Consider the following 18,123-nt stretch of genomic DNA (forward strand, 5'->3'; position numbering starts at 1 on the left):
GACCCTCGCGGAGCCGCGTGGGGCGGGGAGGGGGAAAGGGCCGCAGCGCGGCTCCTCCCCTTTGCGCCGGCCACGCCCCCTCCCGCCTGCCACGTCCCTCCCGAGGCCACGCCCTTCCCCAGCCCACGCCCCTCTCTGGGCCTTGACCACGCCCCCTCCCTTGGGCCACACCTTCTCGGCCTCACCTTGCCCTCTCCCGCGCCCGGGCCCCTCTCCGGGGACGGGGCTTGACGGGGCGGGGCTTGAGGGGGCGAGGCTTCAGGGTGTGGCTGTGAGCGGGGCCCGGGGGGGCGGAGCTGTGGGGCCGTGACTCGAGGGCCCTGACTGCAGGGTGCGGGACCCCGGTCCCCAGTGTCCCCCCAGCACTCCCAGTTTCCCCAGCCCAGGTCTCCCAGTGTCCCCAGTTTCCCCCAGTGTCCCCAGTATGTGTCCCTCAGTGTCCCCCAGCATCCCCAGTCCACGTTCCTCAGCATCCTCAGTTTCCCCAGCCCAGGTCTCCCAGTGTCCCCAGTTTGCCCCAGTGTCCCCAGCCCGTGTCGCCCAGTGCTCCCCCCAGTGTCCCCAGCCGAGGTCTCCCCAGTGTCCCCAGTTTGCCTCAGGGATGCCCAGTGTCCCCAGCCCACGTTGCCCAGTGTCTCCCCAGTGTCCCCAGTTTGCCCCAGTGTCCCCAGCTCACGTTCCCCCCATCCCCAGCGTGCCCTCGGCCTCCCGGCGCACAGGGACAGAGACGGATGGATGGACGGGAGAGCCAGGGAAGGAGAGACGGACGGACGGACACCGGGACCGATGGGCAGAGGGACCGGGGGCTAGGAGGCCCCCCCGGGGCGGGGGAGTAGAGCCCGCCCCGCCCCTCCGTGGGTCCATCCGTGCGTCGGTCCGTGGGTCCGTCCGTCCGTGGGTCCGTCCGTGGGTCCGCCCGCCGGCGCCGCCCCGCCCCGCCCCGCCCCGCCCCGGCGGCTCTGCGGCTCCGAGCGGCGGCGGCGGCGGCCTGTGCCGGCGGGACCGGGGCTGCACCGGCACCGCCAACCCGCACCGGGGCCGCCCCGCCGCCATCCCGGGGCCGCCCCCCACCCCGCGCCGCATCCGCCCCGCCGCCATCAGCCCGCGCCGGCATCCCGGTACCCTCCCCCGGCACCCCTGTTCCCCCATCTCGGCATCCCGGTACCCCCATCCCTCCATCCCGGTGCTCCCCCACCCCGCTACCTGCATCCTTCCCCCCATCCCATCGCCCCTCCCCAACCCTGCTACAACCGGGCCCGGTGCCCCCCGCATCGCCGGTCTCCGTGTGTCCCCCCCCCCCCCCCCGGCTCCCGGTGCCACCCCCCTCACCCATCCGCCCATGTCCCACCGGCGGGGCGAGGCCTGACCGGGCCCCGGTGTCCCCCCCGCCCCCCTCCCCCAGCCGGTGCCACGCTCGGAGCCGCGATGGGAGCATCCGTGAGCTGAGCCCCCCCCCAGGTACCCGTGGGCCTTCACCGGGGGGGGGGGTGGGTGGCGGTTACCGGGGCTCGGGGGGAGTTACAGGAGGGGGGGCACTGGAGAATGGGGTATTACCGAAGGGGCGGGCAGTTACCCGGTGGGGGGGCATCGGGGGTTGGAAGAGGCACCAGAGGGGGGGTCCCTGGGGTGTGCTCTTCCATACCGGTCTGTACTGGGCCATACTGGGCTGTGCACTCCCCTACTGGTTTGTACTGGGCCATACCGGGCCGTGCACTCCTGTATTGGTCTGTACTGGTCTGTACTGGGCTGTTCACTCCCATACTGGTCTGTACTGGGCCATACTGGCCTGTGCACTCCCCTACTGGGCTGTACAGGGCCATACTGGGCTGTGCACTCCTATATTGGGCTGTACTGGGCCATACTGGGCTGTGCACTGTTGTATTGGGCTGTACTGGGCCATACCGGGCTGTTTACTCCCGTACAGGTCTGTACTGGGCCATACTAGGCTGTGCACTCTCATATTGGGCTGTACTGGGCTGTGCTGGGCCATCGTGGGATATGCTGGGTTTTACTGGGTTGTGCTGGGCCTTACCGGCTTGTACTGGGCTGTACTGAGCCATACTGGACCACATTGGTCGTACATACTGGAATATATTTGGTTGTGCTAGGCCACACTGGGCTGTGCAGTCCCGTACTGGCCCATGCTGGGCTGTTCTGGGATGTGCTGGGCCGTGTTGGGATATGCTGGGTCTTACTGGGTTGTGCTGGGCCATACTGGACCATACTGACCCGTACTGTTACTATGCTGTGTTGTACTGGGCTGTACTACCTTATATGGGGCCATACTGGGCCATTCTCAGCCATACTGGGCCATGCTGAGCCATCTTTGGCCGTACGGGGCTGTGCTGGCCATAGTGACTTATACTGGGTTGTACTGGTTCTTACAGAGCTGTATCAGCTTGTACTGGCACGTACTGGACTGTACTGGTCCGTGCTAGGCTGTGCAGTCTGTACTGGCTCCTACTGGGCTGTACTGGATTGTGCTGGGCCTTACCAGACTGTAATGGGCCATGTGGGGTATGGCCAGGTGTTACTGGGCTGTACTGGGCTTTGCTGGGCTGTACTGATCTGTACTAGGCTGTACTGGGCTGTATGGAACCATACTGGGCTGTTCTGGGCTTTTCTGAGCTGTTCTGGGCCATACTGGGCTGGGATGAACCGTACTGGTCCATTCTGGGCCATACTGGGCTAGGCTGAGCCATACTCATCTGTTCTGGGCCATACTGGGCTGTGTTGGGCCATACTGGGTCCTACCAAGCAATGCTGGGGTGTACTGACCCACACTGGGCTCTGCTGGTCCGTACTGGCCCAGACTGGTCTGTATGGGGCCATATTGGGGTAGATGGAGACATACTGGGCTGCAGTGGGCCACACTGGTCTGTTCTGGGCCGCACTGGGCTGTGGGCAGCTGTACTGGGCCATACTGGTGGGTACTGGTCCGTACTGGCCCATCCCCTGTCCCCACAGGCCCCGCGGCGACGCCCGGAGGGGACCGACATGGAGCCCTGAGAGGAGGTAACGGGATCTCATGGGATCTCACGGGGCACACAGGGGCACACGGGATCTCACGGGATCTCATGGGGGCACACAGGATCACATAGGATAACACGGGATCACACGGGACCTCATGGCTCACAGGGGGTCAGGTGGTGTCCCTCCATGGCACTGATCCTGCCCGCCCTGGTCCCGATCCTGTCCCCCCTTGGGCCCGATCCTGCCTCCAGACCCAATCCTGTGTCCCCTTGGACCTGATCCTGCCCCACAGTCCCGATCCTACCCCCCAGACCAAATTCTGCCTTCCCTTGGCCTGATCCTGCCCCCCCCGGTCCCGATCGTGCCCCCTCTGGTCCCTATCCTGCCCCCCCCGAGTCCAAATCCTGCCCTCCAGACCCCATCCTGCCCCTCCTTGGGCCCGATCCTCCTGCCCCCCCCCCCTGCCCCCCCCCCGGTGCTGACCCCATCCTCCCCACCCCGCAGGCGCCGCCGGGGCCCGGCGGAGGATGGCGAAGCTGCTGGTGCCGCTGGTGATGCTGGGGGCGGTGGCGGGGTCCCACCGCTGCCCCCCCCGCTGCCTCTGCCCGGCGGCTGCCCCCAACCCCACCCTCCTCTGCGCTCGCACTGGCCTCCTGGCCGTGCCCCCCAGCCTGGACCGCGCTGCCGTGGAGCTGCGCCTCGCTGACAACTTCATCGGTGCCGTCGGCCGCGCCGACTTCGCCAACATGAGCAGCCTGGTCCACCTCACCCTCTCCCGCAATGGGCTCCGCCGGCTGGCGCCCGGCGCCTTCGCTGACCTCCGGGCCCTCCGCGCCCTACACCTGGACGGCAACCGGCTGCCGGCGCTGAGCGGGGCGCAGCTGCGGGGCCTGGCCAGCCTCCGCCACCTCATCCTGGCCAACAACCAGCTGGCCACCATCGAGCCCGCCGCCTTCGCCGCCTTCGCCGCCACGGTGGAGGACCTCGACCTCTCGCACAACAACCTGCCGGCGCTGCCATGGGAGGCGGTGGCCGGCATGGCAAGCCTGGCCACCCTCACCTTGGACCACAACCTCCTGGAGCGGGTGCCTGCCGGGGCGGTGGCGCGGTTACCCCGCTTGGCACGGCTGGACCTCACTGCCAACCGCCTGCGGGCGCTGCCGCCGGTGCCGGGGCCGCCGGGACCCAGTTTGGCAGCGGGAGGGAACCCTTTGCACTGCAACTGCGAGCTGCTGTGGTTGCGCCGACTGGCGCAGCCGGGGCGCCTGGAGAGCTGCGCCTCGCCGCCGCCGCTCGCCGGGCGCCTTCTCTGGGCTGTGCCGGAGGAGGAGTTGGCATGCCGGGCTCCGGCCATTGCCGGAGCGGCCGCCGACCCCGCCGCTGTCTTGGAAGGCCAACCCTTACGGTTGGGTTGCGCCGCTGCTGGCGACCCGCCGCCAGCGCTGCACTGGTTGGGCCCCGATGGGCGGCTGGTGCAGAACGGGTCGCGCCGCGCCGTCCGGCCTGACGGCTCCCTGGAGCTGCGGGTGGCCACGCTCCGCGACCACGGCGCCTTCACCTGCGTTGCTTCCAACGCTGCCGGCGAGGCGGCTGCCCGGGTGCAGGTGGCCGTCCTGCCCCTGCCTGTCTTGCCCAGCGACGCCGCCGATGGCGACGCCGATGCCGGGCCCGGGCCGTCCGACATGGCTCGCGCCGGTGGCAACGAGTCGCGGGGCGCGGCGGGCGAGCGGCGTGTGGTGGCGGCCGAGCTGACGGCCTCCTCAGCGCGCATCCGCTGGCTGCCCCAGCGCCCTGTCCCCGGCATCCGCATGTTCCAGGTCCAGTACAACAGCTCCCTCGACGACTCCCTCGTCTACAGGTAGGGGCTCCAGGCGGGTCCTGGGAGGGGGGTCCCGGGGGGCTCTGGGGGGAGCTTTGGGGGGATCTCTGAGGAGTCTCTGAGGGTTCCTGGTGTGCTCTGGAGGGGGTATCTGAGGGGTCCTGGGAGGATATGAGGGATCCTGGGGGGACGTAGGGGGTCTCCAAGGGGTCCTGGGGGGCTCTGGGGGGATTTGGGGGGTCTCTGAGGGGTATCTGAGGGGCCCTGGGGGGCTCTGGGGGGACCTGGGGGGCTTTGGGGGGACCTGGGGGGCTTTGGGGGGGTCTCTGAGGGGTCCTGGGGGGACCTGGGGGTTCTCTGAGGGGTCCTGAGGGGCTCTGGGGGGACCTGAGGGGCTCTGGGGGGGGCTATGAGCAGTCTCTGAGGGGTCCTGGGGGGCTTGGGGGGGACCTGGAGCATCTCTGAGGGGTCCTGGGGGGCTCTGGGGAGCCTCTGAGGGATCCTGGGGGGCTCTGGGGGGGTATCTAAGGGGGCTCTGGGGCATCTTGGGGGGCTCTGAAGGATCCTGGGGGTCTCTAGGGGGGTCTCTGAGGGATTCTGGGGGACTCTGAGGGATCCTGGGGGGGCTCAGGGAGGTTGTGGGCAACTCTAGGGCATCCTGGGGGTCTCTGAGGGGTCCTGGGCGGGGAGAGGGGGACTCTGAGGAGTTCTGGGGTGCTCGGGGGGACACTCTGGGGGGTCTCTGAGGATTCACAGGGGGCTCAGGGGGGTCGTGGGGGACTCTGGGGCCTCCTGGAGCATCTGGAGCGGGGGGGCTCAAGGGTGTCTCTAAGGGATCCTGGGGGGCTCTGAGAAGTCGGGGAGGGGGTGGGGCTCAGGAGCATCCCGGGGGGCTCTGGTGTGTGTGGGGGGGTCCGTCCCCACACGGCGTCGCCCAGGAGGAGCACACGGCGCTGTGTGGCCTCACCCGCCCATGCCACCGCGCGGCACCCCACCGGCAGTGCTCGCCCCAGACCCCCTCGGTGCCCCCCCAGCCGCCCCTCTCCGTGTCCCCCCTCCCAGGCTGCTGCCCCCCTCCAGCCGGAGCTTTGTGCTGCGGGACCTGGCGCCGGGGCGTGAGTATGACCTCTGCGTCTCGGCCCTCTTCGCCGAAGGGGCGCCGGCGCTGCCCACCGCCCGCGCCCTTGGCTGCGTCCGCTTCGCCACAGCCGGGGCGGCCCCCGGCTGCGCCGCCCTCCCCCGGCCCCACTTCTTGGGGGGCACCGTCATCATCGTCATCGGCGCCGCCATTGCGGCGTCCGTCCTCGTCTTCATCCTCATCCTCACTGCCCGCTACAAGGCTGCGGCAGCTGCCCGCCGGCCCCCCGCCGCCGTCGCCAGCGTCTGCTCCCAGACCAACGGCACCCACAGGACCCCCGAGCCGGAGCCACCGCCACTGCCACCGCCGCCAACGTCGCCGCCAACGCCGCCGCCCGCCCTCACGCCCCCCACAGCACCCTTGGGTGCCACTGCAGTGGGGGCGCGGGGGCTCTTCCCCAGCCACAGCTACCCGCGGCGCGCTCGGACTCGGCGCCATGGCTCGCTGCCGCGCCTCGACCTGCCAGACGCGGCCCCCGCCCTGCGCCCCTCCTTTGGCAGCACCCACTGGATGCTCGAGAGCACCGTCTAGGGCCGGGGGCAGGGGGGGGCAGGGGGGTGGGGGGGCAGCACCCATGGGAGCCCAGAGGTTCCTCGGCATCCCTGGGCGTCCTTGGGTGCTCACGGGCTCCTCCAGGGGCCTGAATGTGGCCTCGCAGGCTCCTGGGCGCCTTTGGGTGCTCCCGGGGGCCCGAATGCAGCCTTGGGTGCTCCTGGGGTGCTCCTGCGGGCCTGAATGCACCCTTGGGTCCTCCTGGGTGTCTGATCGCACCTTTAGGTGCTCCTGGGTGCCCAAACACACCCTTGGGTGCTCTTGAGGTGCTCCTAGGTGCCTGAACGCAGTTTTGGGTGCTCGAATGCACCCTTGGGTGCCCAGAAACAGCCATGGGTGCTCCTGGGTGTCTGAATGCACCCTTGGGTGCTCCCGGAGGGCCCAAACACAGCCTTGGGTGCTCCTCAGCACCTTGGGTGCCCGAATGCAGCCCTCGCTGCTGCTGTGCACCCCTGGGTGCTTGTACGCGGCCCCTCCCCGGGTGCTTGTGGGTGCCACCGGGTGCCCACACGCCCCCTGGGTGCTCCTGGAGGTCCCTGCGTGCACCCCTGTGCCGCCCCAGGGCACCCGTATGCAACCCGGGACCCACATGGCAATGCCTGTGACACGTGTGGGCACCCCGACACGTGTGGGCACCGCGATGGGGGATGCGCAGCCTGGGACTTTGTGTGCCCGGACACGTGTGTGCGCCCTGACATGCATGTGCCCTGACACGTGTGTGCGCCCTGACACGTGTGTGCGCCCTGACACGCGTGTGCACCCTGACACGCGTGTGCGCCCCCGGCCAGCCCCCCGCCGCGGTGCCTTCGGCTGGGCCGGCGGCGGGGGGGCCCCGCACACGCCACTGACATGTCTGCACAGATGACACGAGAACCGCAGCCCCCCCCCAGCCCTCCGGGGGGGCCGCCAGGGTCCCCCCCTAGTGTGTCCCCGTCCCCTCCCCACCCCCCCGTTGTCCCCTGTCCCCCCCCGCCTCGGCCCGGGGCCTCCTATCTGGCTGGTCTGGATAACCCCGTGGGGGTCGGGCCCTCCCCGGCCCCCCCGTTCACCCCTCCCGAGCCCCATCTGCCCTTTGCCCCCACCCCCCCGCCCCCCCTCTATTTGCCCCTTGCCCCCCCCCCCCCTCCAACCTGCCCTCTCACCCCACCAGCCGCCCCCCCCCGGGCCCCCCCGGCCCGCTGCAGTGTTTAACACAAGTTTTTACATTAAAAACCTGTGCCCCCCCCGGGGCCATTAAACCTTTTGTGTGCGACAGGAGAGGGAGCCGCTCTCTCTGTGGGGGAGTCCTCTGCCCGGGGGGGTCCCCTGTGTCTGGGGTTCCCGTGTCTGTGGGGGAAGGGCCCTTCTGCTCCGGGGGGGGTCTCTCTGTCTGGGGGGGTCCCCTCTGTCTGAAGGGGGGGGGCCTGTGTCTGTGGAAGGGGTTCCCTCTGCCAGGGGGTGTCACTCTGTCTGAGGGGGTCCCCTGTGTCTGTGGGGGGAGGTCCCTCTGCCCGGGGGGTCCCTCTCTCTGTGGGGGGGTCCCTCTCTCGGGGGGGTGGGTGCCCAGTGAGCCCCAACCCCATACGAGACCGTGGAGAATCCGCCCCCGTCGCCTACAAGAGGCGGCGGGTCCCGGCATGCAAATGAGCTTATTTACTATGCTAATGAGCGGGCTGAGGAGCTGGGCGCCGCGGCTATTTGCTATGGGCGGAGGGGGTGGGGTTATGCTAATGACGGACTGAGTAATTACACCACCGCCCCCCCCCCGCGGTTGCCTGGATACCGCCGGCGCCGTGGCACGGTCATTAATATGCAAATCAGGGGCGGAGCTTGCAAAACCCTCTCATCACTGTCCTCTCCATCATCCCCCAGGCCTCTGTGCATTACCCCACCCCTGACTAATCACCTCCCTCATTTGCACACAGCACCCCCGGGGCCCCCGCCTGGCCTTGCCCCACCCCCCCCCCCCGCCTTGGTTTCCCCAAGGCCACGGCCGAGGCCACCACGGGGGAGGCGGCAGGACATCTGGGTCCCTTCCCGGGGTGGGGAGGTGCTGCGGGGGGGGGGTTGGGGGGGGGGGCCAGGACATCTGCGTCCCTTCCCAGGAGGGGGCTGGACCCCTGGGTGCCCCCCCCCGCCTCCCCCCGTCCTTGGGCCCAGGTATATCTGGGCGGCGCTGGTGGCAGCAGAGGTGGCAGGCGATGGCGGCGCTGGTGGTGGCGGTGCTGGTGGTGGCGGTGCTGGCGGGGGCTGAGGCGCAGTGCCCGGCCGCCTCCGACCTACGGACGGCCAATGGCACCCGCATCTGTGCCCAGCTCTATGCCGACGACAGCCCCTACTACGACCAGTGCTGCGGCGGGGCCGTGCTGGTCGTGGAGCCCGGTGCCGACGTGCCCTACATGCCCCATGGCTGGGCTGCCCATGTCTCCTCCCTGGTGGTGGGCACCCGGTGTGAGCTGACCGTCTGGTCGCGGGCTGGCAAGGAGGGGAAAACGCGGAGCTTCAGCGCCGGCGCGGTACCACGGTTGCAGGAGGTGCGGCGGGGGCTCTTCGGCAACTGGAACGACGCCATCAGGGGCTACTACTGCCAGTGCAAGTGAGGCGGGCGGCACGGGGTGGTGTGGGTCAACACCAGTCAATGTGAGTCAGCGCAAGTCAACGCGGGCCAACGCGAGTCAACGCGGGCCAAAACAAGCCAACATTAGCCAATATGAGTCAACGTGGTCCAACGCAAGTCAACCTCGGCCAAGACAAGTCAACACGAGTCCACGTGGGCCAAGACAAGTCAACGTGAGTCCACTCAGGTCACCGGGAGCCCACACGGGTCAAGGCTGACAGCCGTGGGCCGACACGTGTTGACGTGGTAGTGCCACCCCCCCGCCGCCACCCCAAAACCTCACGGAGCTCCGAGCGCAGCCAATAAAGGCCGGAGGCCACAGCAGCTCCCGCCTGGTGGATGCTTTATTGGGGGTGGGGGGTGGGGCTGGAAACGGGGAGGGTTGGCCAGCAGTGAACCCCCAGGCACCTTTGGGCAGGGAAAGGGGGGTCCCCATGACCGTCACCCCATGAGCCCCCTCCTCCCCCCCCTAAGCAGGGACTGGGGGAGTTCCTACCTGCTCAGCCTCAGGCGGGTTGCACACGTGGGCAGGCGTGGACGTGTTCCTCACATACATGTATGACACACGCACGCGGTACCCATGTCCACATGCACAGCCCCCCCCCCCCCCCCCCCCCAAAAGAAACCACAGGGGACACAGCTGTCTCCAAAAGGACACGTGTAATCTCTGGGGGTCCCCGTGCCGGCCTCGGAGCGCCCCCATCCCGCGGCGTTACAAAACAACAATATAAATAGCTTTGCTAAAAAACAAAACGGGAGGGGGAAAAAAAACCAACCCAAAACCCCCAAAGGAACAAAAACATATTTGGAAGGGGTGGGGGGCTGGGGGGGGTTAAGGACCCCGAATCAGTAGTGTGGCTGCGGGGCTGTAGTGTGGGGGACTGGCGTCCTGTCCCCCCCGGAGATGCGGGCGGTGGCCCGACCCTGGGGATCCACAAAGAGGGTTGAAAGGAAAAAGAAATGAGGGCGGGGGGAGATGCCCCAAACGGCACCCCAGGGCGGGAGGGGCACCGGGGCGGGACAAGCCCCCAGCCCCAAATCCCTGCCAGGAAGCAGAGCAGGGGGGAAACACCGGGATGGCGTCCTCGCCGTCGTCCCCGCGCCGGTGAAGTCGTCCCCACCAAACTGTCCCCCGGCCCCGGCCACTCCCCGGCTCAGTAGTACGGTGCAGAGTTGGGGTGGGAGGGGTGTCCATGCCCCCCCCGTTCCCGCCGGAGCCCCCCGACAGTAGTGGCACAGTCACGAATCCAGTTACGAGGCGGCAGTGGCGGCGGTGAGGGGCAAGTGGGGCGCTGCGGTGGGCACCGGGACGGGCACCGGGGTCTCACCGCATGCGGTTTTGGCGCATGAGGGGGACGATGCAGGAGGGGGGCCCGGCCTTGCCCAGGAAGGGGTGCTTGAGCAGCTCGGTGGCGGTGGCCCGCTGCACTGGGTCCCGCACCAGCATGCGGTCCAGGAAGCCCTTGAGGGAGGGCGAAACCTGCGGGGAGGGAGGGAGGGGGGCAGCGGGGCGGCCATCAGTGACCATGGCCCCGGGAGGGGGGTGGGCAGGTCCCCGGGGAGCCCCCGCAGGGTTTAACCCCTCCCCAGGGAGCCCCAGTGCCTCTCCCCGCCCTTTACCTTGTGCCCGTTCTTCAGCTTGGGGGGCAGATTGTCGCGGATCATCTTCATGGCCTTCAACGGTGGCTCGTTGAAGTAGGGGGGCTCCCCGTCGACCATCTCGATCACCATCACACCCAGGGACCAGATGTCCACCTGCGGGGGGGGGGGGAGGGCGGGGGGGCAAGGCCAGGGGTTAATTCAGGGGTGAGGCACCTCCAAATCCAACCCACACACCCCACGCATCCCCAAATCCACATCATGTCCCCACAAAACCACCCCACACCCCCCAAATGCACCCCACGCACCCCAAACGCACGGCACACACCCCAAACGCATGGCACACACCCCAAACCCACCCCACGCACCCCCAAACCCACGCCATGTCCCCACAAACCCACGCCATGCACCTCAAACGCACCCCACACACCCCAAATGTACACCATGCACCCAAAATGCACCCCATGTCCCCACAAACCCACCTCACATCCCCACCCCACGCACCCACAAACCCACCCCATGCACCCCACACACGCCCAAACTTGCGCCACGTCCCCCAAACCTGCCTCATGCACGCCAAAACTCGCTCCACATCCTCCAAACCTGCCCCATGCACCCCTAAACTCACTCCACGTCCCCCAACCCCCCCCCCCCGCCCCCCCCCCAGCCCCACGGCAGGCTCACCTCCGGGCCGTAGGGCAGGCGGGAGATGAGCTCCGGCGCCATCCAGTACGGGGTCCCCACCAGTGACTTCCGTCGCGGCACCTCCTTGTTCACTTGGGCACAAAACCCGAAATCAGAGAGTTTCACCTAAAAAAGCCGGGGGGAAGGCACGGTCGGCAAGAAGGGCCGCGGTGGCGTTTCGGCTCCATCGCCGGCCCCCGCCGCGGCGCTTACCCGGCCGTCGTGCGTGAGGAGGATGGAGTCACTCTTGATGTCGCGGTGGATGACGCCTTGCGCGTGGAGGACGGCGAGGGCCTTCAGGACAGCCAGGCAGACGGCAGCGATCTGCTCCTCGTTCATCCTGCGAGCCGACGGAGAGAGTGGGAGGCGAGCGCCGAGTGGGGGGACGCGCGCGCGGGGAGGGCGGGGTCCCCGGGACCGTACCTGGTGTGGGTGACGATGTCGGTCAAGGCGCCGCCCTCCAGGAACTCCATCACCACCCAGAGCTCGTCGCCCACCAGGTAGCTGTTGTACATCTCCACCACGTTCTCGTGCTGGTAGTCCCGCATGATCACCACCTGCCGAGGGGAGGTCACCGTTGAGCCCCGCCCCCCCCCAACACCTCGCGACACCCCAAAGAGGGTCCCCCTGAGGGGTCCCCGCTCTGCCGCACCTCGTTGAAGAGCAGCTCGCGCCGCTGCTGCTTGCGCAGGTCCATCTTCTTCACAGCCACCAGCTTGCCGGTGCTCTTGACAGTGGCGATGCAGACGATGCCAGTGGAGCCCTCGCCGATCTTGATGAAGTTGTCCAGGTAGGTGCGGGGGTCGCCGGGATCCACCACCATCTGCAGGGCTGCCCGGAACTGCTCGTGGGAGACGCGCTGGGGCTCACGTTGGGGCGAGCGGGGCTGCTGCGGCCCCGCCGGGGGGCCGGGGGCTGGCTGGCGAGCAAGGTGGGGGTCCGAGGCATGCGGGGTGAGGCCGGGATGGGGCGGCTCGGGGTTTTTGGAGCGCGGCGGGCCGGGCGGGTGGGCTCGGGAGGAGCCGGCACCGCTGCCGCCGCTCACCGGCCCGTTGGATGCCACCTCCTGCGGTCGTCCCGGCCGGGGCTCTGCCTGCGAGGAGACGGGAGGAGAGGGACGTCACCCACCGAAACGCCTGGGCGAGCGCGCAGCCGGAGCTGGGATTACGCCCACTGTCCCCAAAACGCTGGGCGCCAACCGAGCCAGCAGCAGAGGCGTGAGTGGGGCTGGGCGCTGCTGAAGGAAAGGTTGGCGCTGGACGGGCTCGGGAGGAGCGAGGAAGGGGGCGAGGAGACCGCGGAGGAGCCAGCGGCCACTTCGGAGAGAAGGACGGGGCTGGCGCGGCAGCGGGGAGGAAAGCACGGAGCGGCCGCGGGGCCGGTGGTCTTCGGCGCGTGCCGTTCCTACCGGTGAGCTGGTGCCGGCTTAGGAAGCGGAGGAGAGCGGCTGCCGTTCTGGGAGGCGGAGGAGAGGCAGAGCGAGGAAAAGCTCCCCCGGGGAAGGAGAGGTCGCTGCCGAAAGCAGATCTGGCCGGCGCGGAGGGGAGCGGGGGGGGGAAACCTTTACCTGTGGACCCGCACCCCTGCTGGGGTCGGTCTCAGCCCGCGGGTAGGTATTAAAAGGCCGTCCCGTCTGCTGAGCCGTCTTCATCACCCCTTCGGAGATGGGGATGTTGGGAGTCCGGATATTGGGCCCGGAGAGCGGGCGTTTATCCCGGGGGGATGGCGGGCTGGTCTCGCCGCCGGCGTAGGTGGATTTGGGGCGCTTGTCGGAGGGCTCGGGGCGCTCCCGCCGAACCACACGGTCGGCCGGCTCGCTGTAGTCCCTGTCGGTGGGGTAGTCCTGCCAGCCATCCCGCTCGGCGGGGGTTTTGGGGTACTCAGGAGGGGGCGGGCGGGCGGCGGCGGCGGCAGGGGGAGCGGGTTTGGGGCCGGGTTCCTGCCCGCGGGGCTGCTGGTGGTGGCGGTGGTGGTGGTGGGCGCGCTGGTCCTCCCTCTCCCGGGGTCTCTCCTTGCCCTGCTCTAGCTCGCTCCGGGCCCCGTGACGGCTCTTCTCCTTGCTCCTGCCAGCATCGTCGTGCGGCCGGGCCGCGGCCGGGCTCTCGGAGAGGCCGTTCTCCTGGTAGAGCTGGTCGCGGCGGGTCGGGAAGGGGGGGCTGTCCCTGCGCAGAGAATTGGAACGGGACACGGACATGTTCTCAAACTCGTCCAGCAGCCAGGTCAGGGAGCCGTCCTTGGCGGCTTTGCTGCCCCGTACGATGGTCTTTGAGCAGGACGTGGGACGGGAGGCGGACAGGAACACAAAGCACAAACAGAACAAAAGAAAAAGAAAAACAAAAAGAAAAAGAGGGAAGAAAATAAAAAAAAATGAAAATGAAATGCCTGGTGGTGACGGGGACACGGCTCACACAGAGGGGACATGGGGAGGGGAGCGGGTCTCCAGGGGCTGGCGCTGATGCCACCTCGGTCCAGCCGAGCGCTGGGAGGTGGCTGAGCCCTGTGGCCCCACGGAGGAGGATGCTGGAGACTGGGGGAGCAGGGAGGGGGCTCTGCCTTTCCCCAGCAGCCCCCAGCCCCATCGGGAGCTTTCCGGGCTCCAAAAGAATGGGGCGCTGCCTCAGGGAGCAGGGTCTGGCCTCGTGCTTCTCCTCCTGGACGGGCCAAGTGCTCCAAGAGGCTCCGCACGCCTAAAAAACCTTTGGCCAGACCCTGCCCCGCTCGGGGGTGCTCATGGGGAAGGGTCTGGGGGCTGCGGGTAGCTCCTCGTGCCCCGGCTTGGGCCCAGGAGGGCTCCATCTGCCCCCCAAACCGCCGCTGTCAGTATCTGCGCAGAGGCAGGAGGTTTGCTCCCGGCTGGGGTCGAGCCCCAGCAAAGCTCTGGTCCTCCTGCCCCTGGCACCCTCGGCCCGTGGAGGAGGGAGAGGAGCCACAGGAGGCAAGGACAGACACGGCTGGTTTAGCCAAAGGTTAACGAGCCTCAGCCCGAACGCTGCCTCGGTGTGAGGGGGAAAAGCAGAGCAGGGAAAAACGAAGCCTGATGCCGGGAGGCAGGTCCCAGTCAGGCGGGACACCCAAACTGGGGAGCTGTGGGCTTCGCAGGGGGGATTCCCCCAGCTCCCAGTATCAGACTGGCTGGGGAGGGGAGGGATGTGCCCCATTTCCCAGTTCTCCGGGAGGGACCTGCACCCTCGGGGATTTGAGCCTCAGAGGGCACGACCACGCAGCAAGAGGCGGGGGGGCGGCGGGAGCCACCCCAGCCCCGAGGTCTCTCGCCTTCCTCCGAAGAGGAGGACGCCTTCCTCTGCAGCGAGGAGCGCAGCCTGCCATCCTTGGCTATTTATATCCCCTCCTCTTCCTCATCTTCCTCCTCCCACCGCCTTGGGGAGAGGGTTATTTCCTCTGCGGGCGAGCAGAGCCGGGACCTCCACCACGAACCCTGGCTGTGTGGGACGCAGCGGCTCCCAGCCATGAGCCATGGGCCTCGGCATTGCCGAGGCCCCCCACCGCCCCCCCCGTTTTGGCATCTTTTCAGGTCAGCAGAATCGCCCGGCTGGCTTTGCTCGGAAGGGCTGCAGCCGGCGTTACTCACGGCCGCTGGAGCCACCCCATTGTCCGGGGCAAACCAGCTGAGCGAGCAAAGCCGCAGACGGCGTCGCAAGGCCAGCGCCAGGCACGCCGGTGGCACCGTGGCCACTGCTGGGGACTACGATTGGGGTGAAGGTAGAGGAACGGCAGAGCTGGGGCAGGGGGTCCTCGGTCAAGGGGAGCAGACAAGGCAGACTTTAAAAAAAACGACGTTAATGGTGGCTCGGGGAAACACAGGCACGGGGAGGGGATGAGATGAGAAGGAGGAGCAGACACTATGTCCCTGGCGTTGTCTCGCAGGGCGGGTTTTCCAGCTGCTGGGAGGAGGCGCGAGAGGTTTTCACCCCGTGCGGGTGGCGGCTGGGTGGTCCCCGTCCCGCGCAGCCCCGCACCGAGCAGGGAAGGGGCAGGCGGTCGGCTGGGGGGGACGATGCCATGGCCGCCTGCGTGGGTTAGAGTCCGAACTGCCGCCTTACCTGCTCTGCGGCACCCCGGAGAGAGGGCACGGCGCCCCAACGAGCCCCAGCTTGGCTTTGCGGCCCCACAAGCGGTATCGCCAGCCCTCCCCGAGAGGGCAGGGGCCGTGTCGGCAGCGCTGCCTACCTTCTGCGAGCCGTGCTGGATAGCGGTGATGCAGACGGGGTCCACCAGCGGCTTGGGGCGCTTGGCCGACTCCTCGATGATGCCCTGCCATTGCCGCGGCAGCCCTGTGAACTTCTGCTCCTGCTGGTCGTAGCCGGTGTGGACGCGGTGCTCGAAGTTGGAGGGAGCGGAGATCTCCAGGCGTTTCTTCTTCTTGCTGAACATGGTGAGGCCGGCTAGAAGACCTGGGAGGGGGCAAAGCAAAGGGACAGAAATGAAGCCGGGAGGAGGAGGAGGGAGCGGCGGGCAGTTCTTGGGGAGCTCTGGCGAGCTAATGACTTGCCGCACGTGTGGCAGAAAGGAAACGCCTCGAGTGACGGCAAGCCCGGCGCTCCCCGTCCAGGTGGGTTTTTAGAGCCCCCCCGACCTCGCAGCCGCGACCCCCCGGTCTTGCTCACCCCCCAGGTTCCCCACTGGGTGTTTGCAGAGGCGTTCGCAGGTCCCTCCTGCCTTCATTTTCATAAGGCAGCTGCCACCCACCGAGGGAGCCCCTCGGGGCTGCCCACCCGTGCCATGCACGAGAAAACCCCCTGCGTGAGCTCTGGCTCCTCGACGCGCTGCCACCCGGCTGGGCAGGTTCCTCGGCTCTTCTCCTTCCTGACCCAGGATTTTGGTTGCTGGTGGCTGATCCTGCAAAGCTGCCCACCAAAGGAAAGCCAGTGGCGTCCCAGACGTGTTGGAGGGGTCCGGGGGGCTTTTGGTGGCGAGGCTACAGCAGCAGACATTTCCTTGGAGCCTCTGCGGGGGCCACGCGACCGGCTTGGCCCTGGGAAGCACCTTCACCTCCGTGAATCATGGAGCTGGGGCTGGATCCTGCTTCCTTCCACCACGACTGCCGCCGGGCTTTCGCCCATCCCAGCGGTGAGAGGCGCTGCCGCTGCGGATTTGGCAGCTCACCAAGAGGGTCAGTGACGTCCCTCTGCTCCCTGTAACAGCTCCGGGCGCCTTCCTGAAGCCGTGCAGGGGTGGCAGGAGTACGGGGTCTTCTCCCCTCTGGGATAATTCCGCTTCTTCCCGCTTGTCTTCTCTTCCTCCCCAGCGTTGCTCACGCAGGGGTTATTCTTCTTCCAGGAGAAGGGACGTTCAGGCAGCCCCGGTCTCCTCCCTTTGACGCAACGCTCCCAAATTTAACAACTAAGCAATGAAATCCAACAACCCTCCCACAACTGAAAGCCAGGAGATGTGTCTTTCTAAAAACCCACAAGGTGTGATGAGGAAAGCGGCTCGGCAGCCAACGTGAGCCCGAGTGGCGCAGTGACACCCGGGAAAAGGTCATTTCGCTGGATGCGGGTGACTGACACCCTTCCCCAAGCTTTCAGGTGAAAGGGCGTCAGCTGAAACCGTGGCTCAGCCTGGTTTTAAGGCAGTGTTTTAAGTTACGAGGTGAATGAACCGGCAAGAAAATCAGCCTGACCTGCCAACAGCTGGGCCCGCAGACGCTCAGCTCGAGCGAGGACAGCAGGAACCGGCTCGAGGAGCCTAAAGCACAACTCGAGGCCACCGAAGCTGAACCGAGCCGCGTGGCCAGCGCGTCTCCAGCCTTACACCCAAGCCTGGCTCGGGCCCGACGCATTGTACCCTTTCCCTCTGCAGGCTGCAACGCCAAAGCCTCCCGCCGCAGCCATGCCCGTCCGCTGGTTCACGAGTTTTGGTGGCTCACAGCATGTTTGAGACCATCCCCAGGCTCCCAGGGCGAAGAGCTGCGGCTGCGGAGGAAGCCTGGCCCCAGGGTGGACCCCGACGCTGATTTTCCCGGTGTAAACACCCACAGCCAGGCACAATAGGGGCTTGTTTACTCTGTCCCAACGCCCGCATCCTTCCCAGCCCGAAGGTCCGCCATCGGCCCTGCCCAGCGGGAGCCCCAGGCGCTGGAAGCCTCCCCTGAACCAATCCTCGCAGGTTGTTGTTTTCCCAATAGTTTTGCTGGTTTCTGCGGTGCAGCAGGCGCTGGATGTTGGCACGACCTCCCCCTGCTCCCCCCGGCCTGGGAGCGGGAGGGAAAAGGATGAAATTTCTGGGTTGGGACAGGGAAAACCAAATAAGAACATCTAACCCAAGCTTGTGACGGACACCACCACGCCCAGGGCTGACGCGAGCGCCCCCGCGAGCGAGCCCTCGCCCTCCTGCGTCAAAAAGCGCCTTTACGACCTTAAACCCTGATTTTTCCCCCCGGTAAACACACGCCAAGCGTCCTCCGGCTCCAGCCCCGTGCAGAGGGATGCCGGCGGCGGGCTCAGACTGAGGGGTGAGCGAGGCAAGCGTCCCCTTGCTGAAACACCCTCACCGCAGCCTGGAAAGACCGGTAACGCCGGGTATTTCCACCTCGGTGCTCCGGCTACTGACAGCAACGCCGGCACCTGCCCGCCGGCAGCGGCGCCGAGAGCTGCCAAGTCTGCCGGCGGTTGCCAAACCCAGCCGGTCTCCAGCTCAGTCTGGACTCGGTGGGTGACAGAGCTCGGCTCATGGCCGCTGCTGGGGCTCTGCTGATGCTCGGCGAGCCACGGTCTGGGAGATGCCGCAACTAGCAGGGGCCGG

General features: G+C 67.7%; 3 protein-coding genes across 3 annotated transcripts; 2 read left to right on the forward strand and 1 right to left on the reverse strand.

Annotated features, from left to right (window-relative positions):
- Positions 1-2,842: 2,842 nt before the first annotated feature.
- Positions 2,843-6,461, forward strand: LRFN1 (leucine rich repeat and fibronectin type III domain containing 1). Its single transcript, XM_086481033.1, has 4 exons — positions 2,843-2,876; positions 2,968-3,015; positions 3,478-4,831; positions 5,855-6,461. Exons 1-4 carry the CDS (start codon positions 2,843-2,845, stop codon positions 6,459-6,461), a joined length of 2,043 nt encoding a protein of 680 aa, XP_086337159.1.
- Positions 6,462-7,647: 1,186 nt separating this feature from the next.
- Positions 7,648-9,061, forward strand: SYCN (syncollin). Its single transcript, XM_086481042.1, has 2 exons — positions 7,648-7,665; positions 8,651-9,061. Exon 2 carries the CDS (start codon positions 8,663-8,665, stop codon positions 9,059-9,061), a length of 399 nt encoding a protein of 132 aa, XP_086337168.1. The 5' UTR covers positions 7,648-7,665; positions 8,651-8,662.
- Positions 9,062-10,402: 1,341 nt separating this feature from the next.
- On the reverse strand, positions 10,403-15,753 carry PAK4 (p21 (RAC1) activated kinase 4). The gene is made up of 7 exons (XM_086481020.1): positions 15,550-15,753; positions 12,014-12,448; positions 11,785-11,918; positions 11,575-11,701; positions 11,362-11,487; positions 10,699-10,833; positions 10,403-10,558 (listed from the first exon to the last, which is right to left on the reverse strand). The coding sequence occupies exons 1-7, from the start codon at positions 15,751-15,753 to the stop codon at positions 10,403-10,405; spliced, it is 1,317 nt and encodes a 438-aa protein (XP_086337146.1).
- Between the last annotated feature and the right edge of the window lie 2,370 nt (positions 15,754-18,123).

This window comes from Leptosomus discolor, unplaced genomic scaffold, assembly GCF_034619465.1.
Source record: "Leptosomus discolor isolate bLepDis1 unplaced genomic scaffold, bLepDis1.hap2 HAP2_SCAFFOLD_135, whole genome shotgun sequence".
Lineage (NCBI taxonomy): Eukaryota > Metazoa > Chordata > Aves > Leptosomiformes > Leptosomidae > Leptosomus > Leptosomus discolor.

Excerpts from the sequence above, each read along its gene's own strand:
- LRFN1 (XM_086481033.1), top strand. The coding sequence starts at position 2,843 with ATGGAGACATACTGGGCTGCAGTGGGCCACACTG. Across the intron at positions 2,877-2,967 it reads GGCTGCAGTGGGCCACACTG|GCCCCGCGGCGACGCCCGGA; the intron begins GTCTGTTCTGGG and ends CTGTCCCCACAG. Across the intron at positions 3,016-3,477 it reads ACATGGAGCCCTGAGAGGAG|GCGCCGCCGGGGCCCGGCGG; the intron begins GTAACGGGATCT and ends CCCACCCCGCAG.
- SYCN (XM_086481042.1), top strand. The coding sequence starts at position 8,663 with ATGGCGGCGCTGGTGGTGGCGGTGCTGGTGGTGGCGGTGCTGGCGGGG.
- PAK4 (XM_086481020.1), bottom strand. The coding sequence starts at position 15,753 with ATGTTCAGCAAGAAGAAGAAACGCCTGGAGATCTCCGCTCCCTCCAAC. Across the intron at positions 12,449-15,549 it reads TCCAGCACGGCTCGCAGAAG|CCCCGGCCGGGACGACCGCA; the intron begins GTAGGCAGCGCT and ends TCGCAGGCAGAG. Across the intron at positions 10,559-10,698 it reads AGCTGAAGAACGGGCACAAG|GTTTCGCCCTCCCTCAAGGG; the intron begins GTAAAGGGCGGG and ends CCCTCCCCGCAG.